General features: G+C 38.0%; 1 protein-coding gene across 1 annotated transcript in view; it reads left to right on the top strand.

The window, feature by feature from the left end:
• RTKN2 (rhotekin 2) overlaps positions 1 to 18,176 on the top strand; it is a 201,605-nt gene that overhangs the window by 182,276 nt on the left and 1,153 nt on the right. Inside the window, 5 exon segments of the mRNA XM_080402759.1 lie at positions 4,437 to 4,531; positions 6,246 to 6,352; positions 7,341 to 7,472; positions 14,269 to 14,434; positions 16,398 to 16,505. Coding sequence (XP_080258885.1) covers positions 4,437 to 4,531; positions 6,246 to 6,352; positions 7,341 to 7,472; positions 14,269 to 14,434; positions 16,398 to 16,505 — 608 coding nt within the window.

Genomic DNA, 18,176 nt, shown 5'->3' with positions numbered 1-18,176 from the left:
AGGAAATCAAGCTTGTACGATCGCTCTGTCTGTGTCCCTCTGCCCATCTACCTCTCCTTCTCCCTTTCCTGTTTGCTCCCTCCCCCATATTATTTTTGTGCCTAGCCAGTTTTGCTCATGCTTGGCAGACAGGTAGACATGTCCAAAAGTTAAAAGTTGTGTGAGATAAAAAAAGTGTGGTATGTAGGCAGGAGAAACCTCTCGCCTAATGAAGCTGCCTGAGCTGTTTGTGGTATCTGGGGTGCAAGCTGTGCACATGGGGGCTTGTTGGCTTTTCAGTATAAAACTCTGGGCTGTCAAAGGTGCTTTACAATTACAAGCTGCTTAATAGGAGTATTCTTAATTGACTTTAGCAGGGAATGTTTTAAAATTACTTACTGGTTTTCAGTGTTCATAGAAATAAGTGCTGTTCCCAGTAATTTACCTGTTTCCTTTTAAAAATGATCTGAACTATTTCATTCATTTTTAAATGAAGTTAACTGCTTACTAATATTTCTCAGCTACTTTTAATTTCACTGGGATTTAAGCAGGCCAAGTACCTAAACTGTAAATACTAATAATATTGATTTTTTTTTTTTTCTAAGATAGCAATTTTTTCAAGGAATTACTTTTTTTTTTTTTTTTTGGCAGCTGAACAGTAAAGAATCAATGCCTAATTCTTGCCAGGTGTTGAGTGTGGTCTTAGTCTAGCTTCATAGCTTCATATATCTATTTGCCTGGATTTTAAATGGAAACATTTGAGCATATTCTATCTTTGTCAGACTGATATTACTGTATACTGATATTACTGTTTCAATCAGAAATACACATCTGAAATATCTTATCCACAGAGCAAAGCAAATTTTACCACTAACTTTCCAGTGTGTTTCACCTAATGACAATGTATCTTTCAATCTGCATCATCTTAGGTGGCTGTGCTTTCCATCAACTCCAGTTGGGCGATGACACGCTGTCATTAGATAGTTTCCTTCAGATATAACCACTGGCTTATTTGCTGGCCATACTCCCTTGAATACAGATTGCCTGTCTTTTAAGGAAAAAGCATCAGTAGACAATCTAAACAGCTGCTTCCTCCCTTGGGCTTTGCTTTTGTTTTTTCAGTTGTAATTGTATTTTGCTTTCCTCCATCTTGAAGTTTGTTGTTTCTGCTGTAAATAATCATCTCACAGTGAATGTTACTTTCTTAACAGAGTTAAATGAACAATAACATGTTTAATGATGGTTGTGCCAGGTGCTTAAGAAAGATTTTTGGAAAGGAATGAGTTGTTATGGGCAGAAAATAAGACCTTGGTATGTAGCCCTTATAAAGGGGAAGAAATTGCAAAATTACAAGAGATCTTTCAAGTATTCCCAGAGAGTTTTACCAGTCCAGCAGGTGAAATTAAACTGCAACAAAAAAAGAGAACTTTCTGTATTATATGAACACCTTTTCTCTGTAGATTTCATTTGTACAGGCCTTTTTCTTTTTAGAGCACACATGGAAGAAAATCTGTTTTCCAAAAACCCTGTGATCCCTCTGTGTGAAACATCTTGGCTTAGAAATCTCCCTGGTTAGTGAGGAAACTGTCAGCCTTGTAACTTTTTGCAAAAGCTTAGTGATAAAGTTCTTTGAATTGTTGCTTAGGCTGGTTAAATTCAGTTATACTGACATTTTCCATACTCTTTATTATCTCTCTTTTCATTTCTATACTCTCTTTTGCCTGCTTAATTTTCTGTTCTAACTTAATTTTTTTTCTTTTTACATTTGTTGTAGAAGGAAAATGTTTAGTGCATTTATACTATTGAATTCCAGAGTAACTAGGTAGCTGTTTGGATAAATCATTGGAGAGAGTCCCTGAAGTGCATGTTTATTCACTTGCAGAACTGGCCTGTGCGTGGACTTGTTGTTACTGCCTTTTATGTATTGTCCTCCTCTGGGCTGGAGGCACAGCTTCAGTGTCCTATGTTTAAATGGGCGAATTCATAGTAGTATTTTGCTGGAAGTACGTAATCTAATCTGATGGCCTTTTACAGTTGGGTTCTTTTTAGTACTTGAAGGTTGTGTTTGTTTTTACCTTTTATTATTTAAGATCTATTTGAAAAGCGAGCATATTACTTTTTTTGTTGTTTTTTTTTTTTTCTTCTGACTCACAAATCCACACTCTATATCTGAATGAGTGAGCTAAGATTGGGATTTCTAACGTTGGGATTAATATTCTGGAACAGATTCTGGAATCTGTTATTAAAATATATAAATAAAAATATAACAATAAATATATATAAAATATATTAATAAAAATATAAGAATAAAAATGTATTAATTAATGTGCATTGATAGAAAAGATGATATAGTTACACCTTCCCACGCCAGTGTCTGTGTGGCAACTTTGGTGCCTCTGTCTCTTGATCAGTAAACAGATTTAACAACAAGCCTTTGCCACAGGCATGTTGTGGAGATGAGCCGGTTGGTTTGTTTTCTTCTTTTAATAAAGTTATTACATGGAAAAATACTATAGATATGCAAAGTACTGAATGAGATGCAGCAGGGAGATTATTTTTTGTTATACAAAGAAACTGCCATTTAAGGCAGCTAGCCAATTCTGTGAAATGTAGAGGCAAAATGTTGTCAACAATCCTGATTAACCAGTTCCATTTGAAAATATTTGCAGATAAGTCTATTCTAAATTATATTGTAGGTAGCCGAAAGGAATTACTTATATTTTAGAATGAAAATGTTACCGTGAAGCATATTTTAAAAGTGAAATAGCTTTTTTTTTTCCCCCCAAGGTTGTTGTGGTAATTAGTCATGCTTTAGAAAAAAAGTAACTTTAAAATCAGCACAGAAGTTTTATCTGTGAGAAGGAACTGAACTTTTTGGTACAGTTTAAATAGAATCATAATGTATTGTTCAAATGCATGGCAAAACATAATCCGCGCAGAATCTTTTATTAGGGAACAGTCTAGCAGGGAATATATGCAAATGCTGATGATTTTTTGTTTGGATTGCCCTCTTGAAACATTTCACAGCAGTGGTTTTTCACCCAGAATGTTATATCATATTTAATTTTCTGTTTCCTGGAGAGAGATGTGTAACAGGCCTCCCTGCTAACAAACTTACTACTCTTCCTCCTCCTCTTTCATTAGTGTTATGGCTAGGTAGCATCTGCCTTGTTCCTCTGCAGAACCAAAGATTTAAAAAACTTATGTTCCTACTGTGCTATTAGGAAAAATAACATTTGAAAAATATTATGATAGAAAACTACTTTTTTAGTGATGTTAGTTCAGTACTGTCTTCTCACCTTTTACACCACTAAGCTGTCTTATGCTGTACTGAAGATATTTTAAGGAACTTATGCTAAATCCTGTTAGGGAGAGTAGTTAGTGACTTTGAGGGGTTTGTTTCCTTGTGAACTTTGTTTAAACTGCCATTACCCAGGTCAAATTCTTAATGCATTGCTGGACTGTAAATCTGTTACTGAATCTGAAGAGTATTTGGGGGAAAAGGTTAAACATGTACCAAATTTATACTAGTTTATTCCAGGAATTGCATTCCACATGCACTGTGTTGAGTTGTAAATGTGACTTTCCCCACCCCACCCCCATCCCCAGGCAAAATCCAAAACAAAGATAAAACATTCTGAAACCTGTAAGCACAATAAGTGAGAGTCCTTTATGCTACAAAACTGACTGTAGGATCTCTGCACAGATTTCTGGATGTGAAGAATCACAGTATTATATATGTATTTTTTAACAGTGTCTAAATGACTTTATAAAGTGTAGTCTACACGGGCAAAGCGAAAGAGCAGAGTGACATGGAGGACCAATGTAAAGCACTTTTAATTTTTAACCTGTATTGTCAGATAAAGTTTATATCATCAGTTGTTCTATTAACTACAGCAATTTTTGAACCTATTACCAAGTTTAGTTGCTTTAGGCCTAGAAATGAAAGTTGTGAAGTTATTAAAAGTTACTTGGTATCTGACTAGAGGAGAGGCTCTTTGGGGTACGGAGAGGTTGGACAGCACAGCCTTTATGCCTGGGTTTGGCAGCCTCTGGCTCAGCAGTAAGTGTGAGCCTGCCCAGCTTGTAGGCAGCAGCCACGGAGGTCTCCTGGTTGGCAGGTCCAAGAGAGGTGGCTATGGAAAGAGCCTGGTGGTGCTGGCCTGGAAGTTGTGGGGTGGGGGGAATGGGAGGCACGCACAGGGTGGAGGCAGGAGATAAGGGTATAGGAAGCAGATGAACAGACTGTGGGACAGTGTTAGTTTATAAGGAAAACGAGAGAAATGGAAGCTCTGTGGGAAGAGGTCGGATCTGTGGTCATTGACAGGCGCTGCCTTTCACCTTGGTGTTCCCGTGTGCCCAAATGTGTTATCTCAGATGTGTCTAGACACCCTTTAATTACTACCTGAGCAGCATGAAGCAGAAATGTTTAAATGTGCCTTTTTTTTCACATTTAGTGGTGCGAAGTACAGTTTGCTAGCACATACCACTTTGGGGCTGGAGAGTGCCGAGGACAGTTTCAGGACCCACAGCCTCACTATTACAGGAAATGGTAAGTACATATGGTACCAATTTAAGGAAATAAAAAACCAGTAACATTTTGCATTTCTCTCTCTTGTAAACTAAAGAGCTTAAAGAGATTATTTTTCTTGATACTTAATATAGAACAACTTTAATAAAATATTTAACGGCTCTATAACAGGCATCTGTACACAGCTGAATAAACTACAAGTTGAGTAAAATTTCAAGTCCAGCTGAAATTTTAATTCTTTTGGGAGTTTATTCTGTCATTTGCATCTGGGTCTTATGAGTCGTAGCTATATACAAATTATTTCCCCTTCCTCACAACCAAAGAAGGATATCAGAATGAAGAACAGCTTTTTCTTCTGTAGTCAGAAGGAAAGTAGAAAAATAGCTTCAGTTCAGCCAGGTTGTTTGAGGCTCAGGTTTAACACAGGGTGTAAGCGTGCGTGCTCGCAATTTGCACTGGTCGCTGTGCTTCAGCTCTGGAGCAGCACAAGCTGACAGCAGTCAGCCTAGGCCAGGGGTCCTCAAACTTTTTAACCAGGGGGCCAGCGCGCGGATGCAGTGGCAGACAGCCATCTGCGGCTGCTTGGTTCCCCCCCCAACCCCTGGCGGGGGGTTCTGTAAATACCGGGGGCCGGATTGAGGACCCTGGGGGGCTGTATCCAGCCCACGGGCCGTAGTTTGAGGACCCCTGGCCTAGATGCTTACACAGGGACTACAATTACGCTGCAACTGAAGGTGGTGTTTTAAGTAGCAAGAGTACAGTTTCTGATACTTTGTCCATTATTTTCTGAAAGGATAAGCACATAAGCCACCCTCTAATTGTTAAGTTAAGACATGGGACTTTCACTGTATTTCACTGTCGCTTCTGGGAACTTTACTTGGGTAAACTTAAACCTCAAAGAGAATTTTGTTCTTTACACTTCATTAATTCTGAATAAGTACAGATTTGAAGATCTATGGGGCATTTGTTTCTTGAAGGGTTGGATGGATAGTTCTGAGAATCTTTGATATATGTAAGCCTTTCTTTATTAGTACTTTATAGTCCTCCTTCTTCAAATTCCTTTTTCTGTTATTAATTTACATAACTTAGTCTGAGAAATTACATACCTGGATATTTTGGTTCATTACAAGCATTTCTAAAACACGACCAAAGACAGAGTCATATGAATGGAAGGTTGTATTACCTGCTTCTAATTAAAGAAGAGAGCACTTATTGCAGAGCAGAGCTGAGCAAGGAGGGACATTGCAATTCATTAGAAACTCCTTGGAATCCTGGATGTTCCTCTAGTGCTGAAGACAAAAATAGATACAAAATCTAAGCCTTAACAAAGCAAGCTGAAGCAAAGTGCTCGTGTGTAAATGTACCAGTGTGCCGTGATGGGATGGGCTCAGGGATCCTGCTTAGATAAGGTGGCCAGTGTACTTAACTTTCAAAATGGCTCCAGCTGTGAAATGAGATTTAGAGCTATATTTAATGTGAGAACAGCTTGTTCTTGCAAAACAATGTCTCCATTTTTACTTGAAATTCTTTTGGGAGTTCTTTTTTTAATTAAAAATATTTAGTGGAGACTAAAAATAATTTTTAGCCTAATCCTACAGGATGAAAACTCTGTCTTTAAATATAAAAAAAAGTTTATTTACATTTATGATTTTAATGTAAAAATTGATGTAGAAAGCTAAACTATATATTTAGGGCAAATGTTCAGAACTAAGTGTTTGTCTCTCTTTTGCCCCAGAGGAATCTACGTTTTGGCTTCCCTTGTATGGAAACATGTGTTGCCGTTTAGTTGCTCAGCCTTCCTGCATGGCTAGGGATATGATGGCAGGATTTCTTAATCAGCAGGTGAGAAGACCTTGCTTGTGTTTACATTCTCTTCTGTTAATAGCTGTCACTAAGAGTCAATTGTTAAAACATTTGCTTTTACCTGTAGTGGTTTCTTGAGAACTGTTATTTTTCACCTGTTCTCCTTAGAGCAAGGGGAAAATTCTATCTCACAGCTGCATTTACAAACAGTATCTTCAGTGGCTAAGGGTGAAGAAATAAATGTTTCCGTGGCATGCTTATCGATAAAATTATTTAGGCTGTTACATAAGGACTGGTACTTGATGGTAGCAGTCCTAATAACCCCGTGGGTCTCATCCTTGTACATACCTCTCATTGTGCACAAGAGTTCATATCGCAGCATGGTGAACCTGACTGCTGAACCGAGCCATATTTAAACTCATCCCTTCAAAAATGATTCATGTGAACTCAGTTTACTTCTCTATTTTGGTTCATTGCACAACTAGGCAAACAAGAAGGTGATAGTGGAGGGACAGAGGGGCTGGGTCATTTGTCAGGAGTGCTGAATTACAGGCTTTAAACTCGTTGCGAAACTATAATGCATTTATGAAAGCTGTTCAGAAAATTAATCTGTGAAAGTGGAAATTCTAGACAAATGTCTTTGACATGTTGAATGTACTGTGTATTTCCAAGGTGAGATACTCTTTATTTCTCTTACTGTGTAATTACTGTAGCTAATAAAGGTGGTTTCTTTCTTACAGCAGACACCAGTTCCAGATTTCATTCTGTATGAACCAGCAGATTCTGTATTGTTAGTGTCACCTGACAATAAATCTGCGAAAACTGTAAAACATCAGAAGACATTTGAAGTATTGCTAGCATTTAAAAAATCAATGACTCTGAAATGTTTTGCAACAGAAAGTCTTTGTTTTAGGAAAGAATTTAGGGTGGCTAAGTTTTGATCACACAGGGTTGATCTGTCTATATCTTGTAATATGCTCTTAATTTTTAGTTTGCTTGGTGATTTCTGACTATTTCTTCCCTTTAGCAAATGATAGGAAGTCTAACTAGCTGGAGGAGGCTGTATTGCGTACTAAGAGGTGGCAAACTCTGTTGTTACTACTCGCCAGAAGAAATTGAGGCCAAACTGGAGCCAACATTGACAATTTCCATCAACAAGGTAAAATTGGTTGTATGGGGTGTTTTTGGTTTGGGTTTTTTGTTTATTTTGAGGGAGGTAGTTTTTATTTTAAGACATACCTACAGTCATTTGGGCTCTACGCTGCTGGTATGCAGCATGCTTTATAGGTAGCATTTGGGTGGGATATGCTTCACTGAGATTTGCAGTCACTGAATTTTTTAGCAAGGACATTACATGTCGTAGCTGTAAGTTCCTTCTATTGCATTAGGCTGGTTAACATAGAGGTAAAAAGGAGGATGTTTTTTCTGTAGGAAAAATGATAACTTGTTATATGACAGTTCCATAAGACAGCCCTTGGGAATGTATTGCTTACAGTCCCTTAGCAATGCTCTGGTAGATTTGTGTCCTCAGCAAGGTGGAATTTTAACAAAAGCTTTTTTGTTGTGTGTTATTTGGCCACAGTCTTAATTAGAAGGAGAGCTTGAGAGTTGTTCAAAATATTTTAGTGCCTTAAAGTAAGCTGCTTTTCTTAATACTCATTTTGTACAGGGCACAATAATTTTGGAAGTTCTGTTCTCTAGGATGACATTATTACTTTTTCACACCCGGATTGGAAAGGCTGACTTTAAAACATAAAGTTAAATTGTTACTTACTATTTGGCCAAAGAAACATCAAGTATTTAATGTTATTGGAAGGACCTTCTAGAATGGCAAGCATTAAAGTGAACGGCTGCTTTCAAAAACTGTTTTTGGTGCAGTCATCAAGAGTTAATATCATAGAAGGATGAGGAGAGGAATTTAATGTTATTTGCAATTGACACAGCTGGATTCATCTTGCATAAGTAAATAGACATATTTCAAAACTGCATTCAGCACAGGTTGATCTGGATTCTGTTGCTGTACTACACTGAATGCTTGATGCCAACACTAACTCTAAAAGAAGCATTCCTCTTGTCTGGTTGCTTGTTCAGGCTGGTGCGCTGCTTTATGCCAGGGCAGGCATTAGGGCAGCTGACTGATGAATTGGACAAGGGAACTGATGTGGGTTAAAATTAGCTCATTTTGGGGGCAGGAGAAAGGTTGGCTTTCAACTGTGGTTCCCTTTAATAAATTCTCTTATCCAGTTCACTATGTGGTTACACAAATGCTTGTGTGGTACAAGAAAGGGGCTAGGCTATGTCTGGGAACGCACAGGGACGTAAAGTAATAAAGAACTGCTTCTTACAACAGCAATATCAGCTTTTGGTGGCTTTAAAGCTTCTGGAAAATATGACTGCATTTCTCGCCTAGAGTGAGACTTGTATATAAACTAAACATCTAAACTAGGTTTAACAACGTGACCTGTTTGGGTTAGGAGTTCTTTTTTAATGTGCTGAGATTTAAATTGGTTCCTTGATTAAAAACACCTTTCTGCTAGTGCCGGATCCTTTAACGAAGCCATTTTTTCTTCCACTTGTTCATGCATTTATATTAAATACATGTTTAGACTGTGATATATTTAGGCAGGTTTACTTGCTTACCTCTTCAGTCACTTTTAATTGCACTAGTCAGCCTTTGCTGTAACTCTGTTTTCTGGCTGTTCACAATATCAGTTAAGTGGTAAACTTTTTAATAAATTATAGAATGACTAAATCCATATTCTAAAATGTGACAGTAATATTTTAAAAAATTATCTATCAGGCTACCTCATATATTTCCTTGGAGGTCTCTATTTTGGTCTATATCCTAGTTTTGCTTTTCCTTTTAAAATAACCATATTCTACTAAGGTATTTTACTCTTCCAAGTTACCAATACACTTAGAACATAAAATCCAGCTTAATAAGCCTTTGCTGGGAGACTGTCCATATGTTTGCAGAGTATCCTTAAAGCTAACATACAGAAGGCACATAAATCATGTATCTTAAACCATTTTACAAAAATGTCAGGGTGCTAGAGAATATGACCGAATCTTTCTTCAATTTAAATTAAAACCAGAAAAAAAAATTGCAATTTAAAATGTATTTGGATACTTTACTACTTAAACAGTTTCTCCTGAAAATAACTTATTGCCTGCAGATATTTTTTGATTCCTTTGTTATGAAATTTCTCTTACGGATTAAATGAAAGCAGACTAATCAGATGGGCTTGTCTGCTACATGTTGTTATAGAAACAGCCGTTTTAAAATGAAAGTTGAAATTGAACATCAACTCTAGACATTTTAACTAAAATCTCTTCTGGTTGCATATGTGGCATTTTCATTTGTAATGTGAAGCTGATCCTTTACATGTAATTGAAAGATACTTTCTGAAAAGCAATGAAATCATTGGGATTTATGAGAAACTCTGGAAAATATTCACACTGATAGCCTTATTTCACATTCCCTTTGAATCGAGACTTGAAGAAGCCATTAAGACCAGCAAAGTCATTACTTCAACTTCAGATGACTTCACTGCTACTGCTGTTGAGCAAGAATGGTTCTGCAGTTCCTATTATGCAAGTGCTACTATTATTGTTCCAGCTAAATGTGATTATAACATATTATATTGCACAACTAAGTAGGAAAAGAGAAATGATATTTTCTGTAGCAAAGAAAATTTGCTGGAATCCAATTTGAACAAGAAATATTCCTTATGGGCCAGTTCCTGATTTTTTTTTTTTTTCAAGTTTTCTTTAGTTTGAATGAATAATAAAGACCTTGCCTACACCTGATAGCTTAGCAAATTGGTGCATGTGCCAGTGGTTCATATTAGTTGCTCAGTATTTGGAATACATACTCTATTGCGTCCTGGCCACAGATCATAAAACTTTTTTTGTGCCATGTATGCCTGAAGCTTGAGGAATTCTGGGACACTGCTTCAAATTAATGTAGGCCTGTGATTTCTTTCCTGGAGTATTTTGCTCGTGCAATCTTTGCTGTGGTGCCACACAGTGCAGCAGGCCCAGAGCTATCACCATGTTCATGTTAATCATTGCGGTGAACAGGATGAGGAGGAACAAGTGTTTGCAGCCGTGGGCTCAAGGTTCACGGACTGGTTGCTAAACAGTGTAGCAGGAGTGGAAGGGCAAAATCAAGCTGGCATTTCTGCAAGCCGTTACTTTGAGCGACAATTCTTGCTGAAACATCTGTTCTGAGCTTGGTCAGGTAGAGAAATTCATTGGAAAATGTAGCAGTGGCTGCAGCAGCATAACTTCAAGGGAACCATGCACTATTTCTGGGGAACGAGGGAGTTCACCCTTGGACTGGAGCAGAAGGATATCAATATGAGTTCTTGATCATGTGAACGTTCAGGGAGCCAGCAATATGAATAATATTCTCTGTGTGCGTCAGGGAACTCCAGCAGCGGTGAAACGAGAGCAGCTCTGAAAATATATCTGTGTTCTCTGTAGTAAGGACTTTGTCCCGCTGGTTGGCTTAGACAAGCCTTCATACATGTGAAAGTATTTTGGAAAAGCACAGACTAAGTGCCTCCAAATGTCTGGTATCTCACATCACATTGCTCAATTTAGTTCTGCAGTTGCTTGAAAGAGATTGTGGATGCAGGCAGGGGAAGCGTATATCATACCCACATCCCACATGGTGGACCTTATAGCACACATGCTCAAATCGAGTGATTTGGAAACTATGCTTTATGGCTCCTTGGTGCTCAACAGAACGCTGGTGGGTCATATAATGCCATCTCCTCCTGATTTTTAGCTGCTGCATTGCACCAAAGACAGCTAAAATGACATGTAGAAATCCTAATTTTGCTTTTCCATATTATACTTACATGTTATACTCACCATCCAGTGGCCACAAGGATGTTACATTAATACAAATTGACAAAACAATAAAGATGAAAGGAAGAAATATTTGTGGCTGATAGGGTTAATTCGGTCTTGTGTGTTAATCGGTTTGAAAGTCTAATTTTAAATGTAACCATATTTCCCTGCTTGCCTAAAACAGACCCCATGGAAATTATTAACGTTACAGCATAAACCAACACATGAACAGGTTATGTTTTGTTTCCAGTGATGTTGTGTTATTTCTTGGTTTATTTTTTTGGTACTAAAAACATGAAGGAAGTTTGTTATATGTGATTTGGTTTGTTTAATCTTAAAATAGATACACCAAACTGGATCTTTGGTTATTCAATGTTTATCTCAAGAACTGTAATTTGTTTTGATGTCTTCAAATGATCTTTATAACCCGTGCTCCTCAGTGTGTTGGGATTGCCTTAGCAGGAAACTGTTGCACCTCAGCAATAAAAAAACCTCTCTCTCTTTTTCTTTACTTTGTGTGTGTGTGTGTGGGGGGGGGGGGGCGGGGGATGCGTTGGTTGGTTTTTGTTGTTTTTTTTTACCCTAGCTTAAAAGATGAGCTTTCCAGAGAGGTATTACCAGGCAAAGAGATTTTTTTATTTTGGGGGAAAAAAGTATAGGGGAAGGTTCATATTTACACTGCATTTTAAAAAAAAATAATAATTTTCTCTTTTAGTCTTTCCTCACCTTCAGAAAGATAATCTTTTGCATATAGGATGTAAAACTGGCTTCACCTTCCCTGAAAGAGTCATTTGAGTTCAAGATTCAACTCAGTTTTTCCTGTTCTGGTTCACTGGTTGTTCTGGTCTTTCCAATAGCTGTAGCAGAGCTGGTATAGTTGTCTGTAAGACTGCAAAAAGTTGAACTTTATTATAACATGGTACCTTTTAAGACACTTCGGGTTTTTTTGTGGTGTTTTTTTGGGGGGTGGTGGTGGTGGCTTGTTTTTGGGTTGGTTGTTGGGTTTTTTTGTTTGCTTGTAAGTAGAACTGAGCATGTAGTGTAATTCACCCAAGCTTGGTAAATTCATCAGCCCATTACTGTGATGGCATCTTGTATCATTCCTTAAATATTCAAGCATCAGATATAGATTGTTTCTTGAGGATTTATCTCCTTTGAATAATACTATAGTTGTGGGATAAAACCTGCAGCAAACATCATTAAATAAACTTGTGTGTATGGTACGCTTGAAGTTCTTACCTGTCAAATGTTAATCTATTTGATTTAATTTTTTTGCTGGTATCTATGGTTACCTGAGTTAATGGGATATAGAGCACTTACGGATGAATTACTTCATCTCCTATTTTTAGACAGAAGAATTTAAATGAGCATATCCATCAGATATGCTACAAGCAGCTGTTGGTATTTCAAATGGTTACTTCAGTAATGCATTTAAAAAATCTGGGGAATGTTCTGCAGAATAATTTTTGTTTTTCTGAGTATCAGAACTAGTCTTATCCCCATGGGATCCCATGTGTAAACTTAATTTCTGTAGGTGTATGTTTAACATCTTTAGCAGATGTTTGACATTTGGTTGAATTGTGTAAAAAGGAATATTGTTGATCTGTCCCCACTGTATTTTGAGGAATGCCCTGCGGCCACCTTTGTGGTCAGATTCACTGTCCATCCAGATGGGAGACGTTCAGACACAATCGTGGCTGTGGTTGTTGGCTTCCTTCAAAACCCAGGGCGCTCCCCGTGCCAGGGGACACCCTTTTGCAGCAGGAGGGCACTGCGTGGCCCTAATGCGCATTAGGCAGCCTCGTGTCCTACCAGGCTCTGGGGCTGACCAGCTGTAGGGCGCTGGCTGGCTCCTGGCGCCAAAACTCATCATCCCATCAGGATTTGGGATTGTGCTGTTCTCCTGGGTATGCCAAAAATTCTTTTAAGAGCTGTGTTGTAATAGGTTATTGCTTGTTCAGTCAGGCTGAATTGTATATGCAAAGATATTCCCAGGATTTTTGCTTTTACTTTTGTAAATAAAGCGATGTTAATTATTTTAATTTGTTCATCATGTCGTGATGAGCAGCGGTGTTGACGAGTTGTGTTCTGGAAATTTTTTCAGTTGTGTTTTATCAGATCTTTACTAAAATCTCTCAGTATTTTACCCAGAATTTTTTTTTTTCCCCACTCGGTTAGAGGTAAGTGCTTTTTCGAATTGTAGTAATACCATAACAAGCCCCCTAGATACTATGAAAATACCACTGGGTCTAGTCTAGATGATAAAAATCAATTGAACTACATCCCTGAACAGAAGGGGATGGCTTGGCTGTAACAGTGCCACTGCATAATCTGAGAGCCTTTCTAACATTAACTGAAGACATTTGATAAACTTGTGATATACTTCTCATATATATTTTTGTTTCTGTGTAGCTCTCTCTAATTAAGGAAAAGGAAAATATCTATTTTTAAATTACAAATAAGATTTATTTTTTTTTATATCGGAGCAAAATGCTTTTTCATGCTGGAAATTTGTTCTAGCAGAACTGTATGGGTAATTGCTACAAATGCTCCTTTAAATGTGGACTAGATAAGTTTCCTTTTAAATTTCCTGAATGCCTTGATTCACTAAGATAACATAACATAGATACAAGTTCAGAATGCATTGCATAAACAGTGGCCTGCAGAAGTACAGTGGGAGACCTAAAGAACAGCTGTAACATGGTGGTTGTCCAGCTGAAGAGTTCAGGGAAAGGGAGCTGCTTGCTGTTATGTTATCCACTAAACTACTGTGGAGAAGAATGAGCTGGGTGGGATGAACTGGGGAAGGCAGAGGGAGGGGAAATGTACAATGTACATTCTGTAATTCAGAACTGCAATAATTGTGCTCCATTCCCTTTATTTTATGCCATTTTAATAGTTTTACGAGAAAATATTTTTATAAGCAGTTCTTGACATTAGTTCCTTTTTTTTTTTTTTTTTTTTTTTTTTAGTTGGAAATTAATCTGGATTAAATAAAAAGCCAAATGATAACCCCCTTACACTGTCATTGGCCATAAGGTGATACCAGTGTGGAGTTGGAGCAGTAACTCATTAACACAGTTTGTCATTCCTAGGAAACAAGAATTCGAGCTGTGGATAAGGACTCCAAGAGAAGAACTAATAACTTTTCTGTTATCAATCCTGTGTCTGGAGAGGCTGTGACGCAACTTTTTGCTACTGACAGTAGGGATGAACTTCTGAAGTGGATGGAGGCCTTCTGGCAGCACTTTTATGATCTGAGTAAGTAAGCAGGCAGTACTGGCAGCATGCCCTCTGAGTGGGGTGTTATGTAACATCAAAGGAATCTTTGAACAATTTGAATTGGAATTGCCTCATAAGCCTTTGTTTGCAATGACGAGAAGAAAAATGTTCTCTGGGATAATATTGGGTGGTGGTCTGAGCCATTGGAAGGCAAATATTTGACTAAACCGAAGTCCACGTGTTCAGTCTGGGTTTTTGCAGGAAACCAGAAGCAGAGTATGTCCATCAATTTCAAAAGAACTTGGTCTCTTTTAGCAGCATTCTAGATAATCTTTTTTAGGGACTGCTAAATTCTCACCATCTCTTCATCCACTGTAGCAGGAAGAGTCCACCTCTGCCTGGGCATCCTACCAGTGGTGTGTTGGTTTTGTGAGATTCTGCCAGAACAAAACGTTTGGGCATGGAAGCCTTAGTGGGAAGTGGTGAGGATGCTGGATTTGTTTGGGACCTTGGCTGGGATGCAGATTCAGCCAGCCCTTGCAAGCAGGCACATGTATATGGGATTTCTTTGCTCAGCAATATTATGGATGAGTTAAATTGCAATTTTTTGTAATAGGGATTACTTGATTCTGTTGGTAATTCTAAGGTTTTGGTACCACTTGTCACACAGGAATATGCTCAACTAGCCACACTCCAATCCAGTCATGCAATACACACTGCTCACTTGAACCTGGTAAAAGCTGTGCCTGAGGCTTTGTAACAGATGATATAAATGAGATGATAAATGGGTACCTCTATCCTTTGGCTGACCTGGAACACCACTGTTCTTACATGAGAGAAGCAACTCATGTATTGGTTTAAGACAGTGAAACGGTATTGAAGTAGTATACTGTGTTGCTTGTTTAACACCAAATATTTATTATAAGAACTATATAGATTAAGTTGTCTTTGTCTTTTTTACTCTGCTTTAGTAGTTTGACTCACAGGTTTATGAAGAGTAGAGAACAACTGTCAGTTATTACGCTGTCATTGACAAAGTATAGTTGGTTCCTGATAGTAGTTTTTACCAGGTCAGGAAACAGAACCAGGTCAATTAATGAAATACCAGTCTTCAGTCAGAGGCCACACCAACGGAATCAGTGAACTGAGGTTGTGGAAACTCAGTATTGTAGTTTGTATTCCTAGTCCTTTCTAGCTCTGATTTACAATGAAAAAAGGCTCTATCAATTAAAGAAACACACCAAGCAAAAACTAGGGCATCCTCTTTAAATTAGCCGTAGAGTGGGGTAAAAGAACTACTTCTTATTCATTATAGATAGAATACCCATGGATTTTTTGAGACGTTTTCCTTAGGTTCAGAAAAAATGGGTCACTTGGCATTTAAATGCCTTTTTTCTTCTCTGGTTCTAAAATTCTCTTAAAATTAATGTGCTCAGAAAACTTGGAATGATTGGTATGAACAAAGTAATTTTACTGTGTCTTGTTTTCCTTAAGGTCAAAATCTATTAATAGAAAAAGAGGTTTCCTTGTCTGCTAGCGGATAAAAGGCAAGTTATCCTCTATTAAAGACAGAATGTTCCTTTACTAAACATTGTAACATAGTTGTATAACATCCAGCTTGCAGTATATTGGAGGTTGTCCCCGATAACTTCACGAAGTTTCCCTAACCTTAAATTGTTATATTTTTAGGATTTTTTTTTCTGTGTTTGTGAATTTGTACTGTGTTTGGGGATTTGAAGGCAAATTGTGATATTTAACCTTCATAGTATAACAGCAGTGCTGGGATGCTTAAATTAAAGGTAGTAGCTTATGACCTTTGTGCTAAGAGAATGAGTACAGAGTTGAAAATACAAATGCATCCTGAGCATTCCTGCTAAACAGAAGTAAATACTTACTGTTAAGCCTTGCTTTGGAGATAGTTTCCTAACACAACCGAATAACTTCAATTTTTTTCAAGCTGAAGTGTTTAAGTTCCAGTCATTGTTCTCTTTTTCTCTCTCAGGCCAGTGGAAACATTGTTGTGAAGAACTTATGAAAATTGAGATTATGTCACCACGGAAACCACCTTTGTTCTTGACAAAAGAAGCGACCTCAGTCTACCATGATATGAGTAAGTGGGATTTGTCTTTTCAAGTTGCAGGGTAACAGAAACAACATTGTCTGTATTCAGATGGCTTCTGGTGTTGATGTTGAAACACCCAGTTTTTCAAGGACAATTCAGACAATGAAAGAGCAACATAATTGCATACCAAGGAGTTCATATTAAATCTGAATTTGTAATAGCACAAATAATGAATACATTTTTATACCTTCAGCCAAAAAAATCTGCAATCTGAACTGTAACTAGGGAACCCTGAACACATTCAAAAAAGCTGTCAGTAGAAATAAACAATCATCATAAGAGCAGTAAAAAGCTCAGGAAATGTAAAGGTGAAATAGTCCAGTCTGCCAACTAGTAACGTCTTTAACTAGTTGCGTTAAATTAATGTGTTGTTCTTAAAGCTGTTTAAAGGCTTACCTAACATAACTTACCTAATTGTCTGGTCTTTGGTAATGATGTTGAAAAATATGCTTGGAAAATCTAGCAAGCGTGTATTTGAGACTTGTCTTTTCACAGAGCAAAATGGTATGCAGCAGGATTATTTTAATAGTTTCATTACAGAAATAATATTTACAGACTAGAAAAAGTAGGTCACTTTGTTTTAATGAATCCAATGCAGTATTGGCTGAGAAACACTGTACAACTCTAAATGCCTGACTGCTTACTGCTTGAGATTGGAACTGTGAAGATGCTCAAAATGCCATGTGGGTCATTTGAGTTACCATGCATCAGAGCACTGAACAGTCAAGAGAGCCCTATCTAAGCTAAGAATGCAGAGCAGGAAGGCAGTAAATCAACGATATAGAAGTTTTACGAAGGTAACGGGGTAGTGTAATTCTACTGATGCTCAAGTACATCAGTGAGGAGCAGAACGTGAAACTGTTTCGCTCTTGATATACCAGGCTTTTTTCCTGCTCATTTATAGTATTCAAAGTCCCCCGGTACTCTGCCCTGGTAAGGCTGCACCTCGAATACTGTGTTCATTTTTGGGCCCCTCATTACAAGACAGGAATTGAGTTGCTGGAGTATGTCCAGAGAAGAGAGCAAAGCTGGTGAAGGGTCTAGAGAACAAGTTGTCTTAGGAGCGGCTGAGGGAACTGGGGTTGTTTAGCCTGGAGAAGTGGAGGCTCAGGGGAGACCTTATTGCTTTGTACCTGAAAGGAGGTTGTAGGCAGCTGGGTGTCAGTCTCTTCTCCCAGGTAACAAGCTACAGGATGAGGAAATGGCCTCAAGTTGTGCCAGGGGAGGTTTAGATGGGATATTAGGAAAAAATTCTTCCCTGAAAGGGTGGTCAAGCACTGGAACAGGCTGCCCAGGGAGGTGGTGGAATCACCATCCCTGGGAGGTATTTAAAAGACATGTAGATATGGCACATAGGGCCATGGTTTAGTGGTGCACTTGGCAGTGCTGGGTTAACAGTTGGACTTGATGATCTTAAGGGTCTTTTCCAACCTACATGATTCTATGGGTAAAAACCTGTGTTCAAAAAGGTGTTGAAAATCATTAAAGTGTGGCTTGCAATAGAAAAGATATTGCTGCTGTTTGAGGCTAGTATTACTGCAGTATGCATAGAAAATTTAATATGAGGGATAAGAAATGGGGCAAGGCAGTCTTAAAGCACATAAAGAAAAATGATTTATGTAAAGATGTCCCATTTTCTGCAGGCTGGAAGCACAGGAA

Source organism: Falco punctatus (assembly GCF_963210335.1).
Source record: "Falco punctatus genome assembly, chromosome: 9".
In the NCBI taxonomy this organism is placed as follows: Eukaryota; Metazoa; Chordata; class Aves; order Falconiformes; family Falconidae; genus Falco; species Falco punctatus.
Note: the sequence above shows the minus strand (reverse complement) of the source record. Positions and strands in the feature narration are given on the sequence as shown.